General features: G+C 38.2%; 1 protein-coding gene across 1 annotated transcript in view; it reads left to right on the top strand.

Moving 5' to 3' along the window:
• CHCHD6 (coiled-coil-helix-coiled-coil-helix domain containing 6) overlaps positions 1-22668 on the top strand; it is a 319284-nt gene that overhangs the window by 154330 nt on the left and 142286 nt on the right. Inside the window, exon 5 of the mRNA XM_036738734.1 lies at positions 6802-6885. Within this exon, the coding sequence (XP_036594629.1) occupies positions 6802-6885 (84 nt within the window). The remainder of the gene's footprint in view (positions 1-6801; positions 6886-22668) is intronic.

Below are 22668 nucleotides of genomic sequence, written 5' to 3'. Positions count from 1 at the left end.
AGTCCTGCTCTGCTCCCGACTTTAAAGCCGCACAGCTGCTCTTTGCTTCTGAACTTGTTCCTTGCCCAGTAATAGCTGAGGCTTACAATCCTTCATGCTACCCCTGCACACTTCCTCAGTCTACTCTGGATCCGTGCATCGGGGCCTGGGTAGTGACAGAGCTGCCAGATGACACCCATTCCTGTACCCTGCGCTAGGTTAAGGACTCCTGGGATCTCTACCTGCCCAGAGCCTCAGTCCTCTTTCATTCTCTAGGTACTACAATGCTCTGCATAGCCCCATATTCCTAGACAGGCCTGGCCCCCAGTGTGGGCAGACTTCTCAATCTGTCTTCCTAAGCCAACCTGAGCTAGAAAAATGACTCACTGATTTTTTTCCTTCCATTTCCTGATCAGAATTCAGTCTAGTCAGTTTTCTAGATCTTTGTGGAGGAGTTGTGGTGGGGGAACTGGACTGTACTTCTTTCTTCTACTCTGCCTTTGTGACCCTACTTCATTATTATTATGGCCCAGTCTTACCTATATTAGCTGCCCAGGCAGTGGGACAAGATGATCTTTAAGGTTCATTCTTTGATTCCAAATGTTGAATCAGATAATAATGGCCCCAGAGATAGAGTAACACTTGGCAAGTTGTGTAAGGACAATCTTAGCCCATTTGGAATACCATGGTTGCTTCTTTTATACCCATCCTAATTGTTTTCAGCCTCTCCCCACTGTTCTCTTGCCACTGTTTTTGGCATTCACCATGCAGGAGGACAACAAGGGGAAGCTGTATAGTGGAAAAAATGCTGGCTTTAGAATTAAAAGTTTCTGGGCCTGAATCGTAGCTCTGACGCTTACTACTCATATAAACTTGTACATGTCACTTCCTCTCTGGGCTGAAGTCTTCTCATTTTTAAAATATGGAGGGTGGACTAGATGACCTTCTAAAACCCCTTCTCACTCTAAATAGGAGGGCATGTGTGGAGTGTTGACTTTAATTACCCACAGACAGGGGTAGAATAAAATCCAGGGTAAGCTGTTATGTGTTTAGTTTTGAACTTGAATCTCTTATTCACCAAGATGAGTTTGAAAATACAGAGGTAGCATCATGAGAGTATTGCTTTTGCTTGAAAGACTACATGGAGTAGTTTTGTCTTATGACTTTGCATCATACTGTATTGGTGATGAAGAAAAGGTTGCCATAGTGTATTGAGTGGGATTCACAGCTTTTGACTAATTAGTAACTTGGTCATTTATCACAACCTCTAGTTTGATCTTTTTGTGTCATGAACCCCTTTAACAACATATGGACCCCTTTTCAGAATAATGTTTAAAAATACATAAAATAAAATACATAGAATGATAAAGAAAGCCAATTATATTAAATACATTTATCAAAATATTTAAAAATAAGTTCACAACACCCAGGTTAAGAACTCATACGTTAGGAAAGTTTCTTCTCTGTAACCTCAGTTTCCCAATTTATAAGGATGGGATAGCTACACTTGTTACTTTACCTAGTTCTTGGGATTTTTATGGGGAAAGAAGTCTGAAAAGAGATTAGAGCCCCAGGATAAGGTGCTAGACAAATACAAAGCTTAATTATATTATTTGGATTTCACATTGTCTACTTTCTCTTTCTCTTGTCCTTTTATTACTAGAGACACATGTATGAGAAGAGGATCTTGGTTGCCTAGGAGGCCATCTGCTTCTGTGTTCTCCCACACCTGAAGCCTGTGTCCTTTTTGACATCACCACCACATTTACTGACATGGTTTAGGAGGGCTTAAAATTGTAGCCAGTGACTTGGGGCTGGGAACAAAGCAGCAGAAACAGACAAAAGCCTTCCACATGAGGCCTGTTTTAATGTAGCTGTCTGTGGTAATAAAAAATGGAGAGTGTAGAGAAAGCCTGTAATATTTCAGCAGATGGGCTTGAAATAGAATTTTTTAAAAAATTTCTGTGAGTCATCAATGACACTTAGGAAACATACACCAAATTCAGTAGTAACAGGGATGCCATCTGATAGGCACACAAGTTCTCTGCAATGAGTTCACAAGCCGTTGACTCTTTCATGGCAAAGGCTGAAGTTTGCAGAGGCTGAGGCACAAGCTTCTGGCTAAGGGGATTGCTCATGGTTTTTTGTTGTTGGTCTTCATTGGTCACTTTGGAAGCCAGGACACTGTTCAGGGACCAGTATTTGGCTCTCTACTTTGGTTTTATTCTCCTGAGGCTGGCAGCTATGGATTCCATCACAGGGACCAGTTGCAACCTGAGTGGCTCCTATGCTGGTCCCAATATATGGTGCTTCCAGCGCTAGCTGCTCATGTGAACTGTTCATTGTATATAAGGTGCATGCTCAGTTTATTTTCTACCACTTCTCTTTTTTTAATTATAAATTTATTTTTTGTTTGTAGTTTACAACACTCAGTTCCACAATTTTTGGGTTCCAAATTTTCTCTCTCTCCCTCTTCTCCCCTTCCTGCCCAAGATGGCATGTAATCCAATGTAGGTTCTACATACACCTTCGCAATGAATTTATTTACATAATAGTCCAGTTGTAAAGAATTATAACCAATGGAATGAATCATGAGAAAGAAGAAACGAAACCAAAAAGAAGGGGAAAAAAGAGAGCACATAGTTTGCCTCAATCTGCATTCAGACTCTGTAATTCTTTGTCTGGATGTGCATAGCTTTTTCCATCCTGAGTGTTTTGGTGCTGTCTTTGAACCTTACATTGATGAGAGGAGCCAAGTCTATCAGACTTATTCCTTACAGATACTGTGTGTCTGTAACCGTGTATAATGATCTCCTGGTTCTGCTCCCCTCACTCAGCATCAGTTTTTATGAGTCTTTCCAGGTTATAATGAAGTCCATCTACTCCTCATTCCTTATAGCACAATAGTATTCCATTGCATTCATATACCACAATTTGTTTAGCCATTCCCCAATTGATGGGCATTCCCTTGATTTCCAATTCTTTGCCACCACAAAAAGAGCTGCTATAAAATATTTTTATACATACTGGTCCATTTCCGACTTGTGTGATCTCTTTGAGATACAGCCCTAGAAGTGGCATTGCTGGGTCAGAGGGTATGTACATATTTATAGCCCTTTGGGCATAGTTCCAAATTGCTCTCCAGAATGGCTGGATCAGTTCACAACTCCACCAGCAATGTAACAATGTTCCAATTTTCCCACATCCTCAGGAGCATTTATCATTTTCCTGTTTTGTCATGTTAGCCAGTCTGACAGGAGAGATGTGGTGCCTAAGAGTTGCTTTGATTTGCGCTTCTCTAATCAATAGTGATTTAGAGCATTTTTTCATATGACTATAGATATCTTTAATTTCTTCCTCTGAAAACTGCCTGTTCATATCCTTTGACCATTTCTCAATCTACCACTTCCCTTTTTAACCTCTCCTGAGTAGTTTATCCAGCAGTTGGGATTCTTTCTTGATGATTAACTGGCACTTTTCTTCAAAGGAAGTCCAAGTGCTTAACAGGCGTTATTTCATTTATCCTCCCAATATCCAAGTGAAGTAGAGGATAGGGAATATAGTTCTTCGTTTTGTAAATCGGTAACTAAGAAGGCATAGATGAACAATCTGAGTTTATTTGTAGAATAGGGAAGAGAACAGAGCCTTCTAATTGCTAGAACCAATGGCCAGAAGTTTTCCCAAAAGGCTATCAGAGGACCCAAGGGAAGGAAAGATGAGTATTATCCACTGTGGTTTCTCAGGAACATGGAATGATATTTTGGGCTAGATAGGAATCAGAGTTAGAATAGTAAAGCACTAAAATAAACATTTGTAAGGCAGTTATTACTGGATGTATAGACATGAAATGAATTGAAGTCTACATATAGAATGAAGGAAAAGAAACAGGAGAGAAAGAGACATACAGTTATAAATTCTAACTAGGGTTTTGAGGTCAAAGCTTTTTAAATCTCTCATAATTGGTAGTATCATTTTAGAAACCATTGCACTGAACACTACTAATGCAGTATTACCAGCATTCTTTTTTCCTCCTTTAATTTCTTCATCATGATAATATCTTGTATGATGCTTTAAAGTTTTATAAAGTGCTTAATAGACATTATCCCATGTTAATTCTCACAATAGTGTGAAGTAAGGTAATGTAAGTATTATGGTCCCCATTTTATAGATGTGAAAACTGAAGTTCAGAAAAGTTGTGACTTATCCACAGTTAATAAGAGGCTTATAAGTGACAGAGCCAGCATGTGAATCCAAGTCTCATTCCATCCAAATACAGTGCCCTTTCCATTATAAACACTACTTTATGGGGTGAAATGCCCTAAAAGCATAATTATAGACAATTCACAATATTCATAATGATGCCAGTACCTTTTATTTGTATGACATTTTAGTTTTTCAAGGCCTTTTTCATATTGCTCTTTGTGTGTGTGTGTTTGTGTGTGTGTGTCTGTGTGTGTGTGTCTGTGTGTGTGTGTCTGTGTGTGTGTGTGTGTGAGAGAGAGAGAGAGAGAGAGAGAGAGAGAGAGAGAACACACAAGTGCAAATGTGAGTAGGTCTTCCATTTTACAGATGAGGAACTTATATTTTAAAATTAAACTTTATTTCTCTTTTCTACCCCACCCCCTGCCATTGAAAAAAAAAGAAAAACAAAACCTTTGTAATAAATAAAATGCATGTCAAGCAAAACAAATTCCTGTATTGGCAGTGTCCAAAAATGTATGCCTCATTCTACCTATCACCTCTCTGTCAGGAGGTAACATTCTTCATTATTGATACTCTGGACTTGGCTAAAGTTTACATGATTAGTTGCCAAAAAAAAGGAGGGGAGTAGAATTAAGGTCTGACCTCCTGCTTCCATATTTCTTTCCGTTAGACCATGGATAATTGAGACTTAATTGTACTTTCATATTAATTCCCTTGTTACTGAGAAAAGATGTGAAGTGTAAGTGAATCTATGAAAGATACATATTTAGGATGTCCTGGTTCATTATATTGTGTATTGAAGTGAGACAAGAGTGCTTTAGAATGTGGAAGAAAAGACAAACCTCATTTCTTCTTACACATGTGTGAACAATATCTTTCCCTTGAGAAAGTTACAGATGGCTCCAGAACTTTGTTCCAAGTGTCAGGATTGAGTTCTGTCATTGCAGCCATTAGATGTTTAAGTTATCAAGGGGCCACCTAGCATCTAGGACATCCCATTGTTCATTTTTCTGGCTATCTTACTCTTTAGCTTGAAAACCCTACCTGCCCCAACCCGTCATTAATGGAGCTTCAGAGCAATTTGGTTTTTAAATGCCATTTTCTTTCTTGACTTTTAGTGTTGGGCCAGAAAATTACAGATCCAGAGCCATGGGAGATATTTTGATCCTGGCTGCTTAATAGTATTGGAGCAGCCTCTCCTCTGATTGCACTAGGGATCACTAATAGTTAAGCACTCAGCCACTGAGATGCCTTTGTATAGATTAGCTGTGCTTGCATTCTTGAGAAGCAGCCTCCAAGTAGTACCTTGACAGTAATGCCTATGGGAAATCCTGCCTGGCCTCCAGGATCCTGAGGGTGTTACTGTCTTGATTTAGCTTTTCTGCAGTGTTATCTTCCAGAGATATTCCAGAAACCCTTTCCGCACTTTTTAGGTCTTCCACAGCCACCAGAGATAGCAGGTTAGTAATATTCTCCCCATTCTATGGGCAATGAATGAATGAAAAAGATAGGTAGATAGATTGATAAGGTGGGTAAGCAGCTTGCTCAAATCCAGGTCACGTGCCACCTCCAAAGTAGCACCAACACTAGCATTCAACTCCCAAGTTTCTATCCTGTTGCCATGCTACACTGGCACTTTCCCCTCTTAGCAATATTTCTGTTTCTTTCAAATGGCTTTCTGCCAGCGCTGTGTTATAGTTAGTTGTTATTATGTGGTCGGCAATTTCATTGGTAAACCTCACTGCTGATTATCCAATGAAGTCTGTTCATCTCATGTAGAAGATAATGGCATTGCCACAAACACACATCCACACCTGTATGTATTATACACATTTTTTGCACATGTACTTTTTTACCTGGTATTTACTACTTGGTATTTTACAAATTGATTTAGATGCCTAAATGGGTTGCTTTACACACTTGAGCTTGAAAAAGGAAGTGGGCTTTCTGTAGTTCTCAGAGCACAGGAGACCTTCCCCCAGTGTGGAGTGTTTAGTTGTCATAGCTAAAGCCCTTTTTAGGAGGGTAAATAGTAGGGAGGAGAAGGTAAAATGCATATGGGAAAAGCCTGGGTGCTGGGACCCAGGCATAGTTGGAACAAGAAGTACCTTGTCCCGTAAAGCCCTGAAGACAGGGTGGAAAATTATGAATGAATCAGAAATATGTATGTATACTTACCCAAGAGTTGTCATCTTCCAGATGATCATGCTATTCCTCAGAACTGGAGATGATCATCTGTCAAGGATACTATGGCTGAGGGTGGGTGGGTAGAAGAAGGGAATTCTTGCCCAGGTAAAGTGTAAGATGAACTCTGAGGTCTCTTCTAACTCTGAGGTTCTAGAATTCTGTTTCTAGTAAAATAGACTCAACCTTCTAGTCTTAAAGCTTGAAAGAGACTTGCTAAAATTTCAATCAGGGAGCTGGTTAAACCAAAAGAAATTGATCATGAAGGAAGCATTTCCCTCCCATCCTTTTAAGACTATAGTCAGAAATGTGGCATTTTAAGCTTCATTCCTGGAACTTTAAACAGATATTGCTAGCCAGGTCTCATTTCCAAATGCTAGCTTCCCTTTTTACCGTTTCTGGGTACTAATGTGTGTTTTGCTCATTTTCAACTAGGCCAAGGAACTGGAAGGTGTAGAAGCAGAGCTAAGACGCCGTGACATTTTCTATAAAGAGCAATTGGGTCGCATTGAAAGAAAGGTAAGGCTTATCTTCATTTTGATTTCTGGGGCCAAGTGCTAACAACTGGCTAGTATCCACGTGTATTAGTGTCCCAAAGAAGCAGAAAGCATTGTGTTGACACCTGGAGTCATCAGGCCTCATCCCTTGTCCTGCACTCCCCTGTTTCCCCAAGATCAACCTACCTGTTCCCTTCCCCCTTGCATCAAACAGCTCTACAAACTGAACCTTTTTAACAGGTTGCATTCAAGAAGGTAATTGGTTTTTAATTGAACCATTTTTATCGAATGCAGTTCCACTATCATTTAACTTAAAAAAACTCTTCTCTCACCACAGGGCGGTGCTGAGAGCCAATTTACCTTTCTCTGTTTAGTTAAGAAGCTGAGTTGGAGAAAACAATAATAATAATAATGTTAAGTCTTGCTATACAAATACATTAAAGTGGTGTTATTAATTTTTTCCTGGGAGTCGGGGAGATCAAAGTGCACCACTGGTGCACACTATCCATTTCTCTTAGGGCCTTTGAAATAAATGCCTTTTAACGAGACATCAAGCCTTTTTATAAAAACTAGAAATTATTTATAAAAACCCATTTAGTGACTTGTTTACTACCCCCTTTTTGGTTTAGTTGTTGATCATGATGGCTTTCCCAAAACAAATGCTTTAGAAAAAGTTGGCAGGGTGTAGAAGGATCTCAGTGAAGTATTTTCACCTCCTGCCAGAGGTAACGAAGCCTGGTTTGCTGCAGAATAGTGGCTAAAAATTAACTGTCATGATTAAAACTATAAAACACCACTTGACAGTATGTTTAGTGGGTCTGATTCCCAATGGGGTTTCCCTTTATAACCAAAGTAGAGTCACAAAGTAACCTGGATTGAACAGCTGTGGGGATAAGAAGGAAGCTATTTCCTTGGCTGTTTTATTACCACGACTTCTCATTTTTGGTAGAGGCAGCAAATATTATACCAAACAGGGTGTTAACATAAAATATTAGGGGTTATATTAATACATTAACATTACATAGAACTAGAGAATGGTATAGATTCTGTATTGCTTACCCATGTCATTGACCCTTAAAAATATATATCTTTTTTTATTAAGCAGAGCTCCATCTCAAGCTTGACTGTAGCTTATAAATGATAGGGATTGTGAATTGAAAGCCTGAAAAAAGGGGGAGGGGGGAATCCACCAGCCATAGCTCTAATTATCACAGTTGCCCATATGTTCATAAGCACAGATTTTTTTTTGTTATGCGTGCAATTCTTCAGTTTCCTGCTGTGCCACTCTTGTGTTTCTCTCTCCAGTTTTGGCTCCTAAAAGCATTGGGATGTGTGTCTATCTAGAGTGGGATGGAGCTAGGCCCTCTTGCATTTTTCTCCTATAAAAAATTGCTTTCTGGTGGTTCTCTGTCTCACTGGCTTTTTCTTCCCTCTTTAATGCTCACCCTTATAAAGAATAAAAAATGCTTTGTCTTGCTGAAAGGGAAAAAATGTACCAGAAGAATTTGACTTTATCATCTCTTCTTCCCCTTAGTAATCAAAAAGAGACATCCGGACTCCTTATATATGCAGATGCAGACTTTTTTTAAATGAGGATTTTCCACAAGATTGTGAAAAGATATTAAATGCTGCTACAAGGAGGTGCAAAACCACTATCTTCTTTCTGACTCTTAAACACTAGCATTTTGCTGGTAATAAAATCAAAAAAGGCCTCCAAAACATTCTGAAGAGCAGAGATTGGTGAGGAAGATAGAGGAGATTACTGAGAACATGGGAAAGAAGGAGAAAAATGCTGTAATAAGGCTTAATTGTGTTAGTTTTTTTAAAAAGGTTTTGATCTTCTCCGTGGATAATTTTATTCCTGTAATGGCTGGAAAGATGGAAATACAACATCCAACAATCTTTTTTTATTAGCTATTCCTTTTATATAATTCAACTTTCATGTGTTGAATACTTTCAGACCTTGACGTTTTCAGTTTCCAGAGACACAACACAGATTTAGGACCTTCCAATCAAGCTCTTTTCTTATAACTTTTTTTTTGAGTTTGAGGAGATTGGCTCAGAGATGACTTAAAGAGAGACTGCTAAAGAGCAGCTCCCGTGTCATATCCCTGGCCTAGTGCCCTGCTCTTAGACAATAGTGGAGCAGGTAGGGATGAGGACTGAGGAAGAGGATTTAGGACTGGTTGGGAAGTGGAAAGCAGGAAGTGCAGTCAGTCAATAAGAATTTATTAAGCACCTTTTGTGTGCACTGAGTTAAGTGCTAGGGACACATTTAAGGCCAGAAGCAGTCCCACTTCTCAAGAAGCTCATTCTAATGGAGAAGACAACCTGAAAACAGCTTGGTAGAAACAAGTTACAGACTGTATAAACTGGAGATAATCTCAGAAGGAAGGCAATAAGATTAAGGATGTCGGGAAAAACTTTCTGTAGAAAATAGGAATTCAGCTGAGACTTTAAAGAAGCCAGGTAAACTAGAAGGCAGAGTTGAGGAGGGGGAAAGTTCCAGGCATGGAGGACAGCCAGTGAAAATGCATAGAACCAGGAGAGAGAGATGGAATGTCTTATTCAAGAAACAATAAGGAGGCTAGTGTCATTAGATGGAAGAGTGCATGGAGAGGAAGGGGTTATGAATGGCTTTAAAAGACTAACAGAGGATTTTTTTTATTTGAATTTAGCAGTAATAGGTCATAAGAGTTGCTTAAATGGGGCAGGTGGCGGCAGTTGATGTAGTCAGAATTGTGCTTAAGTATCAGTTTGACAACTGAGTGCACGATGTGCCGGAGTGGGGAGAGACTCAAGGCAGGAAGGCCAAACAGCAGGCCCTAGCAATAGTCCAGGTGTGAGGCAATGAAGGCCTGCAAACGTCAGAAGAGAGAAGGAAGTGTATATGAGGTATTTTGAAGGTAAAATTGCTAGGGCTTAGCAGCTGATTGGATATGAGGAAGGTTAGAGAGGATAGCAACTAAGTTTTGAGCCTGGATGACCCAGACAGTGGTGTTTCCTTTGTCATCAATAGAGAGGTTAGGAAGGGGTTTGGGTTATTTCAGTTTACAAGTTGAAATAAAATAACTACAAAGTGCCCTCCTTGAGAAAGGACTAACTGGAATGCCTCTCTTAGATCTCCCTCTCCCTCTTTCCTACCTCCCCAGGAAATAATAAAAACAAAGCATTAGATAGCCTCTTGCCAGTTGATAAAAATATAGATGACAGCAGGAGTAGAAATTCAATAATAGGGGAAACAGAATTTTTTTTCTTTAAACACTCATTCTACAACAATAATGGTTCCATAGGTGACTGATTGGGAAACTGAGACCCAGATGAGGTTGAACAGTTTGTTCACTCAGCCAATTCATGACAATTAAGGCTTGAACCCAGCTCTCTTGAATGACAACTCAGAGCAAGTTCTGCTTAACCACACTTCCTGCATAAAGACTGTGTCAGCCTCATTTCACCCTCTCTTCTCATTCCTTGTGGGTATTTCTTAGTCTCTGCCCTGGAGAAGGTGGTCCTATTTTAGCCCTGTAGCAGGAAGATTCCGAGATTGAGTTCCATATGGCAGGTCCCCATGCCATCCAGGCTAGGAAGCAGGAATCTTAGAAACTGAAGAAAGCAGAGGGAAGCCAAACAGACCTCTCCCAATTCGTTGGGTACACCTCTTGTGCATTTATTACACTGTGCCTCATACACTAATTATTTGTATACCTCCTTTATACCCAGCCCCCAGCTACATCTCATTTATCTTTGTAATTCCTTTAGTACCTAGGTAGGACAGTACCTTGCTTCTGAGTTGATGTTAAATTAATGCTTTAATTAAATTGGAAGTATACTTGAATGTATGAATCACATTTTAAAAATTGTTCTAGGGCTTTATAGTTTTCAGAATCACCTCACAATCACACCTAAAAACATAAGGATTTCTGTTTTATTTCACCAGAGGGGGAAAAATGAAATTCAAAGTAAGTATCAGTCTCCCCATTATCCCACAGCAAGTAAGGGATTCGACTGGATTTGAAATTTGGTATTCATCCTGCAAGTCTATACAATGGAACACTGTGTCTTTTTCTCCCATATAGGGAGAAGTCTAGTTCTTTTCTCTTTAAAAGAAAAATTACCGCTCTAATCATGTATCAGATTTAGGGCATTCCTCTCCCCCCCCCGCCCTCACCAACAGATACTGTAATTAAAGACAGTATAATACTGTCATGATTTCTTGTTCTCTGGAAGTATTGAAACCCTCTGCCTCAGTCAGAGTAGTGTACTTCATGGTGATTTACCACTAACACCTGGTAGTGCTTCTTGTTTGATGTGTCCCTGTACCCATCAGTGGAAAATGACCCTATGCAAAGCAACCTATCCTTCACATTCCACTCACAACTTGATACTTCTCAAGTGTCTTGACCATGTCAGGAAATGAAGCCATTTTCAATTTACAAGGCACTGTTGGGTTGTACTTACTGTTTTTAGCATGGTGCTAGCTGCATGTAGCTCTGAGAATACCAAACTGTACTTGTTGTTGGATTGTATTCAATGTTTTTAGCATAATGATAGCAGCATGTAACTTTGAGAATCCCAAATATTCTTTCTTTATTAATTTAGGTGCTGAAGTCTCTCCCCCTGAAGTGGCAACATGATGGAGGTTAGGGCTCATGACCCTTGCTCTGCCTCCCTTTAATAATTTAATACAGAAGAGAGAGAAATGGAGCAGGATCTATAAGTGGCATTGTACATGCACCATGTCAAACTTTCAGCCAATTCATTTCTGACTTCTATCTCTTATGTGTCACCTATTAAACAAGCTACTTGTCTGGCCTCACAAGTAGCTACATTAGATTACAGTGGAAAGAGCTTTAGTCTTGACATCAGAAAGCTTGGGTTTGATTTCTAGTTCCACTCTTAAGAGTTTTGGAGCGGGAGAGTAATAGAGGTTTTATGAAAATTAATTAATATGTAAGTAATAGTGTGCAGGTTGTATCAAAATGAGGAGAAGCTGAGTTAGGAAGTTGTTATTTTAATCTAGATGTAAGATGATAAGGACCCTTGAAGAGGAGATAAATCCAGTCCCTTTAGACTGGCATTAAGAAGGAAGTTGGGAGAAGAGATAAAGAGTCTGAGGTATAGAAACAGAAAGTTGAGAAGTAGTGTCACATAGAACCACCAATAATGGCCAAGCTCTTTATTGAAAATGAAGAAGGTAGAGATAGGGTTGGTGGCTTGATGAGTATGGAAAAGATCTGCAGTCATTATTGTGGGGAATGTGGTAGTTAACTAGGATAGATTTGAGGGTGTCAGGAAGGATGCAGTTGGTACAAACTAATAATGCAACATGTGATGTATAAAGGTGCTTTCTCTAATTGGGTTCTAATCCAAGCTGCTACGTTAAAGGAATTAGATTTTTTAAAATACAAACATAAGACGTCTTATTTAAACCAACTCAATTCCATTCTTCAAAATAATTTCCTTAGGCCATTTTTTTCCCAAATGGGCTGCCACTGCTCAGAATATGTTATAATTTCTTTGACCTATACTTTGTCCTCTTCCCTTGAACATCTTACCTCCTTGACCTATTGCTGTTCATGCCCTCTCTCCCAATCTTCAGCTGTAGATGAGCACCACAGTCTGCCTTCTGCGCTCTTTTGCTGAATCTCACTGAAGAAAATCACAATTGTGCTAGTTTGGTCCAGTACAAACTCATGTTATCTAATTTCTGCTGAGCCTTCACTGATGTGTAACATTTCTTTTTCTGTTTCCTTGATTGACTCTTTATACCAGATTCTTGTTCTCCTGTGTTCCAATCCTTTTCCTTTTTCTCTAGACTCCCAATATCATACCTAAACACACTCTCCTCCTCTCTGCATCTCCCCCTCCCTCTTCTTCTCTTTGTCTCTCTTTTTGTTTCTACCTCTTCTCTCCTTCCCCTCTTCTCCCTCTCTTTCCTTTCTGTTTCCTTCTCCTTCTAGTGGCTCTGTATCACCTTTAGGATCAAATGCAAAGTCTTCTATTTGGCATTGAAAGCCCTTCGTAATCTAACCCCCTCCTACCTTTCCAGTCTTCTTATACTTTACTCCCCTACCAGGTACTCTTTGATCCAGTGATACTGGTCTCCTTGATGTTCCACAAATAAGATGTTCCATCTCAGCTCTGGGCATTTTCTTTGGCTGCCCCCATGCCTAAAACTCCTTCTCCCCTCATCTCTGCCTGCTTCCTTCCCTGGCTTCCCATAAGTCCCAACTAAAATCTCATCTCTAGAGGAAGCCTTTCCCAACCCCTTTTAATTGTAGGACTTTGACTCTCTTAGTTATTTACTATTTATCCTATTTATCACTTGTTTGTATTTTTCTTTGTATATTTGTTTGAGTGTTGTCTTCTCTTTAAGATTGTGTGCATCTTGAAGGCAGGGGTTGTCTTTTGCCTCTTTTTGTATCCCCAGTACAGTGATTGACACATAGTAGGTGCTTATTAAATGTTTATTGACTGCCTCCCTTCTCTCCCTACCCTTTAATTCATCAAGAAGGAAAGCCTTTCTTTCCAATACCAACCTCACCTATCCCCTCAATCTTTTCCCTTTCCATTTTCTACAGGAACTTGCCTCCATTATTCTTGTATCTCCATCCCCCCCTTTTTTAACCTTTATTCTTTTTGATAGATATCTTCTCTTTAGCCTTTAACACTGCCTTCCCTTTATGTTGTTTCCTTCCTTGATTTTTGTCACTCTGTTCTTTTGGTTCTCTTCCTGCTCCTTGGTGCCCTTTGTTGTATCATGGTCATCTGTGTTCTGCTCCCTTAGCATGGGTATCCATCAGGGCTCTATCCAGGGCTCTCTTTTATTTCTATATATTTTGCCTTACTGATCACATTTGTTCAGTTGGGTTTAATTATAATCTCTATATAAATGAATCCCAAATTTCTGTATACAGACTTTATTACTCTCCTCAACTTCAGGTCTGTATCATCAGCCACCCTTTGGCTATTGCTTTATGGCTACCCCTCCAGCATCTCAAACACATGATCAAAATGGGACTGAGGTTCTCCACTTTCCACTTCATATCCCAAAACTTCTTTTCACCCAGACTTCCCTGTTTTCTGGGTTTTTTTCATTTTTTAAAATTTATGGAATAAATAAGTAAATCCACATAAATCATCAGAATTCCTATATATCAAAAACAAAATCCTGTAAGAAGCAATAGTATAAGATACTCCATTTAAAATAACTTTAGACAGTATAAAATACCTGGAGTCCACCTGCCAAAACAAATCCAAGAACTATATAAATAAAATAATTTTTAAAAAACTTTTTATACAAATAAAATCAGATTTAGATAATTGGAGAAATATTAATTGTGCATGGATAGGCAGGGCCAACATAATAAAAATGACAATTTCACTTAAACTGATTTGTATATTCAATGCCATCCCAATTAAATTACCAAAAATTATTTCACTGAATTAGAAAAAATAATAAATTTCATTTGGAAGAGCAAAAAGGCAAGAATATCAAAGAAACTAATAAAAATATTTTAAAGGAAAGAGGTTTAGCAGTACCAGATCTTAAACCTATGGTTTATATTATATTATATTATAAGGCAGTAATTATCAAAACTGTCTGATACTGGATAAGAATTAGAAAGGTATTCAAGGCAAAATATGGACTTTCAACAAAATAGAGGACTTTCAGGCTTTCTCAGTGAAAAGACCAGAGCTAAACAGAAAATTTGACTTTCAAACACAAGAATCAAGAGAAACATGAAAAGGTAAACAAGAAAGAGAAATCCCAAGGGACTTATTAAAAATTGAACTGTTTTGTTTACATTCCTACTTGGAAAGATGATGTGTATGATTCATGAGACCTCAGTATTAGGGTAGCTGAAGGAAATATGCATATATATATATATGTATATATGTGTGTGTGTATATATATAGGTTATGGATATATATGCATGTGTATGCATGTATATATGTATATGTATTATGTGTGTGTATCTATGTGTATATATGTATATGTATATGTGTATATATATACACACATATAGACAGAGGGCACAGGGTGAGTTGAATATGAAGGGATGATATCTAAAAAAATAAAATCAAGTTAAGGGATAAGAGAGGAATATATTGAGAGAGGGAGAAAGGGAGAGATAGAATGGGATAAATTATCTCGCATAAAAGTGGCAAGAAAAAGCAGTTCTATAGGAAGGGAAGAGAGGGCAGGTGAGGGGGAATGAGTGAATCTTGCTGTCATCGGATTTGACCTGAGGAGAGAATACCATACACACTCAATTGGGTATCTTACCCCACAGGAAAGAAGGAGGAAGAAGATAAAAAGGGGGCATGATAGAAGGGAGGGCAGATAGGGGGAGGAGGTAATCAAAAACAAACCCTTTCAAAAAGGGACAGGGTCAAGGGAGAGAATTCAATAAAGGGGGATAGGTTAGGAAGGAGCAAAACATAGTTAATCTTTCACAACATGAGTATTGTGGAAGGGTTTTGCATAATGATACGCATGTGGCCTATGCTGAATTGCTTGCCTTCTTAGGGAGGATGGGTGGGGAGGGAAGAAGGGAGAGAATTTGGAATTCAAAGTTTTAAAAACAGGTGTTCAAAAACAAACAAAAAGTTTTTGCATGCAACTAGGAAATAAGATCGACAGGCAATGGGATGTAGAAATTTATCTTGCCCTACAAGAAAGCAAGGGAAAAGGGGCTTTGAGGGGAGTGGGGTGACAGAAGGGAAGGCTGACTGGGGAATGGGGCAACCAGAATATACGCCATCTTGGAGTGGGCGGAAGGGTAGAAATAGGGAGAAAATTTGTAATTCAAACTCTTGTGAAAATCAATGCTGAAAACTAAATATATTAAATAAATTAAAACAAAGAAATAGAAAGGTAGATCAATGGAACAGGGTATACATACACTTACAGCAACAAATAAATATAATAACCTTGTATTTGACAAGTGTAAAGACTTAAGATATTGGAATAAGAATTCATTATTTGATAAAAATTGTTGGGAAGCAGTATGGCAGAAACTGGGCATAGACCAATATCTTATACCATTTACCAAGATAAGATCAAAATGGATACGTGACCTAGATATAAAGAGAGAGAGATTATGAGAAAATTAGAAGAAAATAGAATATATTATCTATGAGATTTATGGATAGGTAAAAGATTAATGAATAAACAAGAGATAGAGAACAAGGTTAGGTGTCAAATGGATAATCTTGATTACATTAAATCAAAAAGATTTTGTACAAATAAAATAAATGTAGCCAAGATCAGAAGGAAAGTAGAAAACTTGGGGGAAAATTCTAGACAATTTCTCAGATAAAGGCCTCATCTCAAATATATAAAGAACTTTGTCAAATTTGTAAGAATACAAGTTATTCTCCAATTGATAAATGGCCAAAGGATATGAACAGGCAGTTTTCCAGTGAAGAAATCAAAATAATTTATAGTCATATGAAAAAATGCTCTAAATCATTATTGATTAGAGAAATATAAATTAAAACAACCTTGAGATATCATTTTACACCTACAAGATTGGCTAAAATGATTGAAGGGGGAAGTTACAAATGTTAGAGGGGATGTGGAAAAATTAGGACACTAATTTTGTTGTTGTTCCAATGTTGTTGGAATTGTGAACTGGCCCAGCCATTTTGGAGAGCAATATGGAATTACGCCCAAAGAGTTATTAAACTGTCTCTACCCTTTGACCCAGCAATACAATGACTAGGTCTATTTCCAAGGATGATTAGGGAAAAAGGAAAAGGGAAAAGAACCTACATGTTCTAAAATGTTCTTTGTGGTGGCAAAGAATTGGAAATTGCAGGGATGCTCATCAATTGGAAAATGGCTGAACAAGTTGTGGTATATGATTATGATGGAATACTACTGTGCGATAAGAAATGATGAGCTGGTTGACCTTAGAAAAACATGGAAAGACATATATGAAATAATGAAGAGTGAATTGAGCAGAACCAAGTGAACATTATTTATAGTAATAGCAATATTGCTTCAAGAATGAATTTCAGTGAATGTCATTTCGACTATTATAAATACCCAAATTAACCGTAAAGGACATATGAAGAAAGTTACTATCTGAATCCAGAGTAAGAACTGATAAATATAAGTATTTATAGAATAATTTTACATACATACATACCTACATACATACATGCATACACACACAGACACATATCTATTTGTTTCTAATGGTAGCCATGGCGGGGGTGGGGGAAGATGAAAAAAAAGAAATTTACATAATAACTTTATTATTTATTTTAAATGAATAGCAAGTTGTACATAATAGATTTGCAATTTCATCTACAGTCTTGTAGAAATTCTTGTTTTATTACAAAAATTTAATATAAATGAATGAATAAAAGAGAGGAAAAAGTAGAATATAACTCATAGAATTTAAAGGAGTTAACCCTGGTTTTGTTGTTTTCTGAATCCTTGGCTCATCAGCTTGTGTTTTTCAGGCACCAACAGCGTTCCTAATACCAGACCTAGAAATTTATATAGTGTTTTTCCAAGGAGCTCAGAACGTATTACAGTACTCATTCTCACAGCAGCTTTGTAGAATTAAGCCTCTTTCACAAGTGGGGGCACAGAAAGAAGAAAATTAGTCAATAAATATTTGTATTAACCAACCAGTGTATGCAAACACCAGTAGGTGTTTGAAAAGTATTTGTAGAAGGCATAGCCTTTGATCTCAGGATCATTTAAGGTATTAATAGTTAAGACAATCCTGAAAGATGAAGTTTAGTAAGAAAAACATTAAAATCATTTTCTGAGAGATGAAAAAGTCATCAATTTTTTTTGTATTTGTTTGCAATTGGTAGAACATGGTGCTAAGTGGATGAATTTAAAATCTGACTTGATACAACTTTAATTGAAAATCTCAGGTGTGAGAATATATAACAAACCAAAAATGAGTCATCTGCGTGCTTCAAGTTGCCTGATATGAAAAGAAAGTCATACTATCTGGCTTGTTGGGGGAATGAGGAGGCTTGTTAGCCAAGTGTTTTTATTAGCTGAGGCTTTAGGGCAGCCACCCTGCTCTGGAGAGGTGGTGTGGAGGAGCAGGAGAGAAGGCACCACTTCCTGCTCCCACTCCCAGATATGTCTGCTATTTTTGCTTCACATAGTGATCTCTTCCCCCTTTCCAATCATTTCATGATGCTTTTCAGAGAGAAGGCCTTTCTTAATTAGGGTGAACTGTTAAAATTAACAGTTTGTTTTGGTGCAGTGTGAAGCAATAGTATTTAAAACTTTCAAACTTGTCATGGTGCTAAGTGATACCTTGTAACAGTAGTAGGAGTGTGGCCAAATAGGAAGCATAGCATAGCCCTCCTTGTATTTGGTGCTCAGGTTTTAAATACTCAGATGGTTTTGTGACCTCATCAAATTTGGAAGTTCCCTTCTGTGATGAGGATCACCACTTATTTATAACTGTCTGTCCTGTGTAACTTCTCTCTCTGTCCTCTCATAAGTTTGTTACAAGGGATCCAACACCTAGCATGCTGGAACCCTTCCCCCCTTCTCTTAATACTGGAAGAGTACCACTGGAGCATTTTGGCTGTCTACTTGCCATCCCTTACTCTTACTACATGGCTAGTCATCCTCTCTTACTATCATAGATTTCCCCCAATAACTTCTTTTACTCCTTTTATCCAGAGTTGCACATTTGTTATATGTTGCAGCCTGCACACATCCATCATGGAACTTTCCATTATCCTCTTTGTAGAATTCATTTTAAATTGTCTGAAGACTATTATATTTCATTTTAACTGGTGTAGAGCAACAATAGTACAGTGTAGATCCTAAAATATTTTTTCTTTTGATTCCATAGGAAGTTTGGTTTCATTAAAGAAGCTTCACAGTTATCCAAAGGCAGTCCAACCCACTTTCTTCCCCTTTTTCATCTCCATGATCAACTCCTTGTTCATCTTTCCCAGATATACATACTGATAGATGAGCTCTATAGGTTTTCCATCCAAATGTAGACCATAATTTGGGTAATAAACTTTGTTCATCCACTTAGTCTTTCCTGTGTAGATGGTCAGGACAAACTTGATGGTTACATATCTTTTCCAGGAGGCTCTGCAGTGTTCCAGGGCTTGTTGCTTCATCAGTGTCATTCAAAACAGGAACCTTTAAACGACCTCACCATTGACAGCAAATCACTTTTCAACTCGGACTTGTATGGTATCTCCTCCACCAGAGTGGCAAATACTTTTGGCAAGCACAGACCTTTCTGGTTTTATGTCTGTCCTGATGTTTATGATTGGATAGCTCTGTTGAACAGAGCTATTTCTGTTGTTATGCCTTTTGGAGACATCTAGGTGTCATACTGGATAGACATTGGACTTGAGGTCAAGAAGACCTGAATTCAAATCCTACCTCACATACTTACTGCATGATTCTGAACAAGTTATATAACACTTTGGTAGCTCAGTTTCCTCTACACAATGGGAGTGTTGGACTTGATGAAGGTCTCCTCCAAGTTCATGATCCTATTTTAAAGGAGTATTGAACCAGCTCTGAAGTTCTACTTCACATTCATCAGCTTGGCAAAGTTGTCCAAAAAAAAGGAGAATGACACATGTTGGATGGGTTGTAGAAAAGAGACACATTGGGCTGGATTCAAGATGCTAGAGTAGCAGAAAGAAGTACAGCAAGTCCCCTCCCCCCCAAAAAAAACACTTCAAAAAACACCAGACTTAATTCTGATCAGAAAATGAAAAAATATATATCACAGGGAATCACTTTTCCATCCCAGGTCAACATAAGGGGACAGAGAAGTCTGTGGACATCAGAGAATGAGGTCTAATCAAGAACACACCATGCATAGTACTCCAGCACAGAGAAAGGCTGTGTACTAGGAAGTACATACTATAAGAGGAAGTCCACATCTAGCACAGAAGCACTTAAATTTGTGCACAGTGCAGGAACAGTTGCCAACCAGCAGTTCTGCCACTTATTACCCTGTTCCAAGATTCAGGGCAGACTGAGGAGGGGACCTATGCTTAGGGATGTTGTTTTAGGGTTATAGGCTATGTACTGAGCGGAGCGAGCAGCAAGTTTATAGCTCAGATGCCAGGAGCAGAGATGAAGAATGTGGGGAAATAACCAGGGCAGGAATCTAAGACCAAAGGGGAGCTTGCAGTTCTGTCACTCTGATCCAGAAGAGTTTTCTAGGTTGCTGATACTGACAGAGTCTGAAAGCATTTTACTAAAACTCCAAATAGGGCAAGCCCACAGTCCTATTGCTTAGATCCAAACCCAGGTCAGGAACTTGCAGAACTCAAACCAATGTGTAGGAGGGGATGCAATCAGACTTTTCCCTGGATCAGAACACTTAGAAAGAATCGAAAGCTTATAGGTTCCCAGCCTGAGCTGGCTCTCAGAGCCTGGAATAACACTAAAATAATACTCAGTATTCCAAGAAAGTAACAGCATGACCAATGCAGACATTTCCCCCAGAAGAATACAGATCTTTGACCTAACATGAAGTCCACAATCAGGAAGTAGGATGGAAGAATGGGCAAATAAAAAAGAATCCCACCTTAAAAAGTTATTTTGATGATAGGGACACTCCGAACAGACCCAGAAGAAGAAAACTGACTCTAAAACTTCTATAAGCGAAACCTCAAAGAAGAACACAGCTTGGGCACTAATTAAAATAGAATTCTAGAAAGAGATAGTTTGTTGAGAGAGAGAGAGAGAGAATGAGAGAGAGAGAGAGAAAGTTTAAAATGTTTTTATTAATGAAATCATAGTGCTAGAGGGGAAAACTGGAAAAGAAATGGGAACTATGGAAGAAAGAATAGGAAAGGGAATTAATAGCTTGGCGCAAGAGGTGCCAAGAACTGTTGCAGAGTGAATTGAATAGAACCAGGAGAACAAATTGTACAATGACAACAACATTGTAAAAAGTTAGAACTTTGAAAGACTTAGAACACTGGTCAGCTTAATGAATAATGAAACATGCTATCCACATCCTGATAGAGAGGCAAAGGACTCAGAATATGCAATAAGAGACAGACAGACAGATAGATAGATTGATTTTTTTCTTTTGGATTTCACCAAAGCAGAAATTAATTTTGTTTTACTGTGCGTGTTGTGACAGAGGTTTTATTTTTTTCTTCCTTTCTGAATTGGGATGAAAGGGAAATAAGCTGTTATTTTTATTGATTGAAAAATTAAAATTCAATATAAACATGTATAGAAAAAATAGGTGGCCTACATCAGATTGCATGCCATCTTGGGCAGGGGGGAAGAAAGGGGGGGGAAATTTGGAACTCAAACTCTTATAAAAATGAATGTTAAAAACTAAAAATAAATAAAATTTAAAAATATAAACATGCATGAAATGAGAGCAGTAGAGGAAAAAATTGAAGAGAAATGAGACTCACAGAAGGAAGAGTTTTAACAGAGAATCACCAGTTTGGCACAAGAGGTATAAAACCTTGCCCAAGCAACAAACTTCCTAAAAATCAGAATGGATCAAATAGAAGCCAATGACTCCATCAGACGACAACAAATATTAAAAATCAAAAAATTGAAAACATAGAAAAAAATGTTGGATATCTCATAGCAAAAATAACTGACCTGGAAAACAGATCAAGGAGAAAAACTTTAGGAATCATTGAACTGTTAGAATGTCATGACCAAAAAAGAGCCTAGACATCATATGTCAAGAAATCTTAAAAGAAAACTGCCCAGATCTTTTAGAACAAGTTTAGAAAGAATCTAACATTCACTTCCTGAAAGAAACTCCCAAATGAAAACTCCCAGGATCATTATAGCCAAAATCCAGAGCTTCCAGGTCAAAGGAAAAATATTGCAAACAGAAAGAAAGAATTCAGATACTGAGAAAGTACAATCACGCACAAAAATAACTAAGCAGCCATCATTATAAAGGATGAAGAGAGTTTTGAATGGGATTTTCCATAAGGCAAAAGAGCTAGCATTATAACTGAGAATAGCTTACTCAGAAAAATTGAGTATAGTGCTACAGAGGGGAAAAAAATGGCTCTTTACTAAAAGAGGACTTCCAAGCATTCCTGATGAAAAGAACAGATCTGTGTAGAAACACCCAAACAGAGGAGTCAAGACACATAAATGGTAAACATGAACAATCATAAGGGATTAAATAAGGATAAATTGTGCTTGCATCCCTTCTGAACACTATTATCATCAAAGGTTTTAGAGAGAGTCTAATTGGGTACAACCCGAGGGTGGTTCTGTTATATTTTGGTGATCTTAAGAGAAGAATGGAAAGAGAGGGGAAGAGAAATAGACTAAGGGAGGAAAGGAAGTAGAAAGTAGAAGTTTGTATAAATCAAGGAAGAAAGGGCAGGGAAGTGCTGACACTCGAACCTCACTTCACTGCTCAAAGATGGGGAGAATGCACATACACAGGTGGGTACAGAAATACATGTCGCTCAACAGAAAGATAGAGAAAGGGAAGAAGGAAAAAGTGGGAATTAGAGGAGGGCATATTACTAGAGAGATTAGTACTAAGCAAAACAAACTCTAAGGAAGTACAAATATATTTGTAGCACTTTTTGTGTTGACAAAACATTGAAAACTGGGGACATACCATTGATGGAGGAATTGCCTAACAAGTTGAATTACAATTTATAAATGTGATGGAATAGTATTGTGTTGTGAGAAATTGTGAAGGGAATGGTTTCAGAAATATCTAGGAAGATGTATATGAACTGATGCAGAGGGACTTGAACAGAACCAGGAGGACAGTTTTTACAATGACAACAATATGGTAAGACAATTCAAAAG

The sequence above is a fragment of the Trichosurus vulpecula genome, chromosome 9, assembly GCF_011100635.1.
Source record: "Trichosurus vulpecula isolate mTriVul1 chromosome 9, mTriVul1.pri, whole genome shotgun sequence".
In the NCBI taxonomy this organism is placed as follows: domain Eukaryota; kingdom Metazoa; phylum Chordata; class Mammalia; order Diprotodontia; family Phalangeridae; genus Trichosurus; species Trichosurus vulpecula.
Note: the sequence above shows the minus strand (reverse complement) of the source record. Positions and strands in the feature narration are given on the sequence as shown.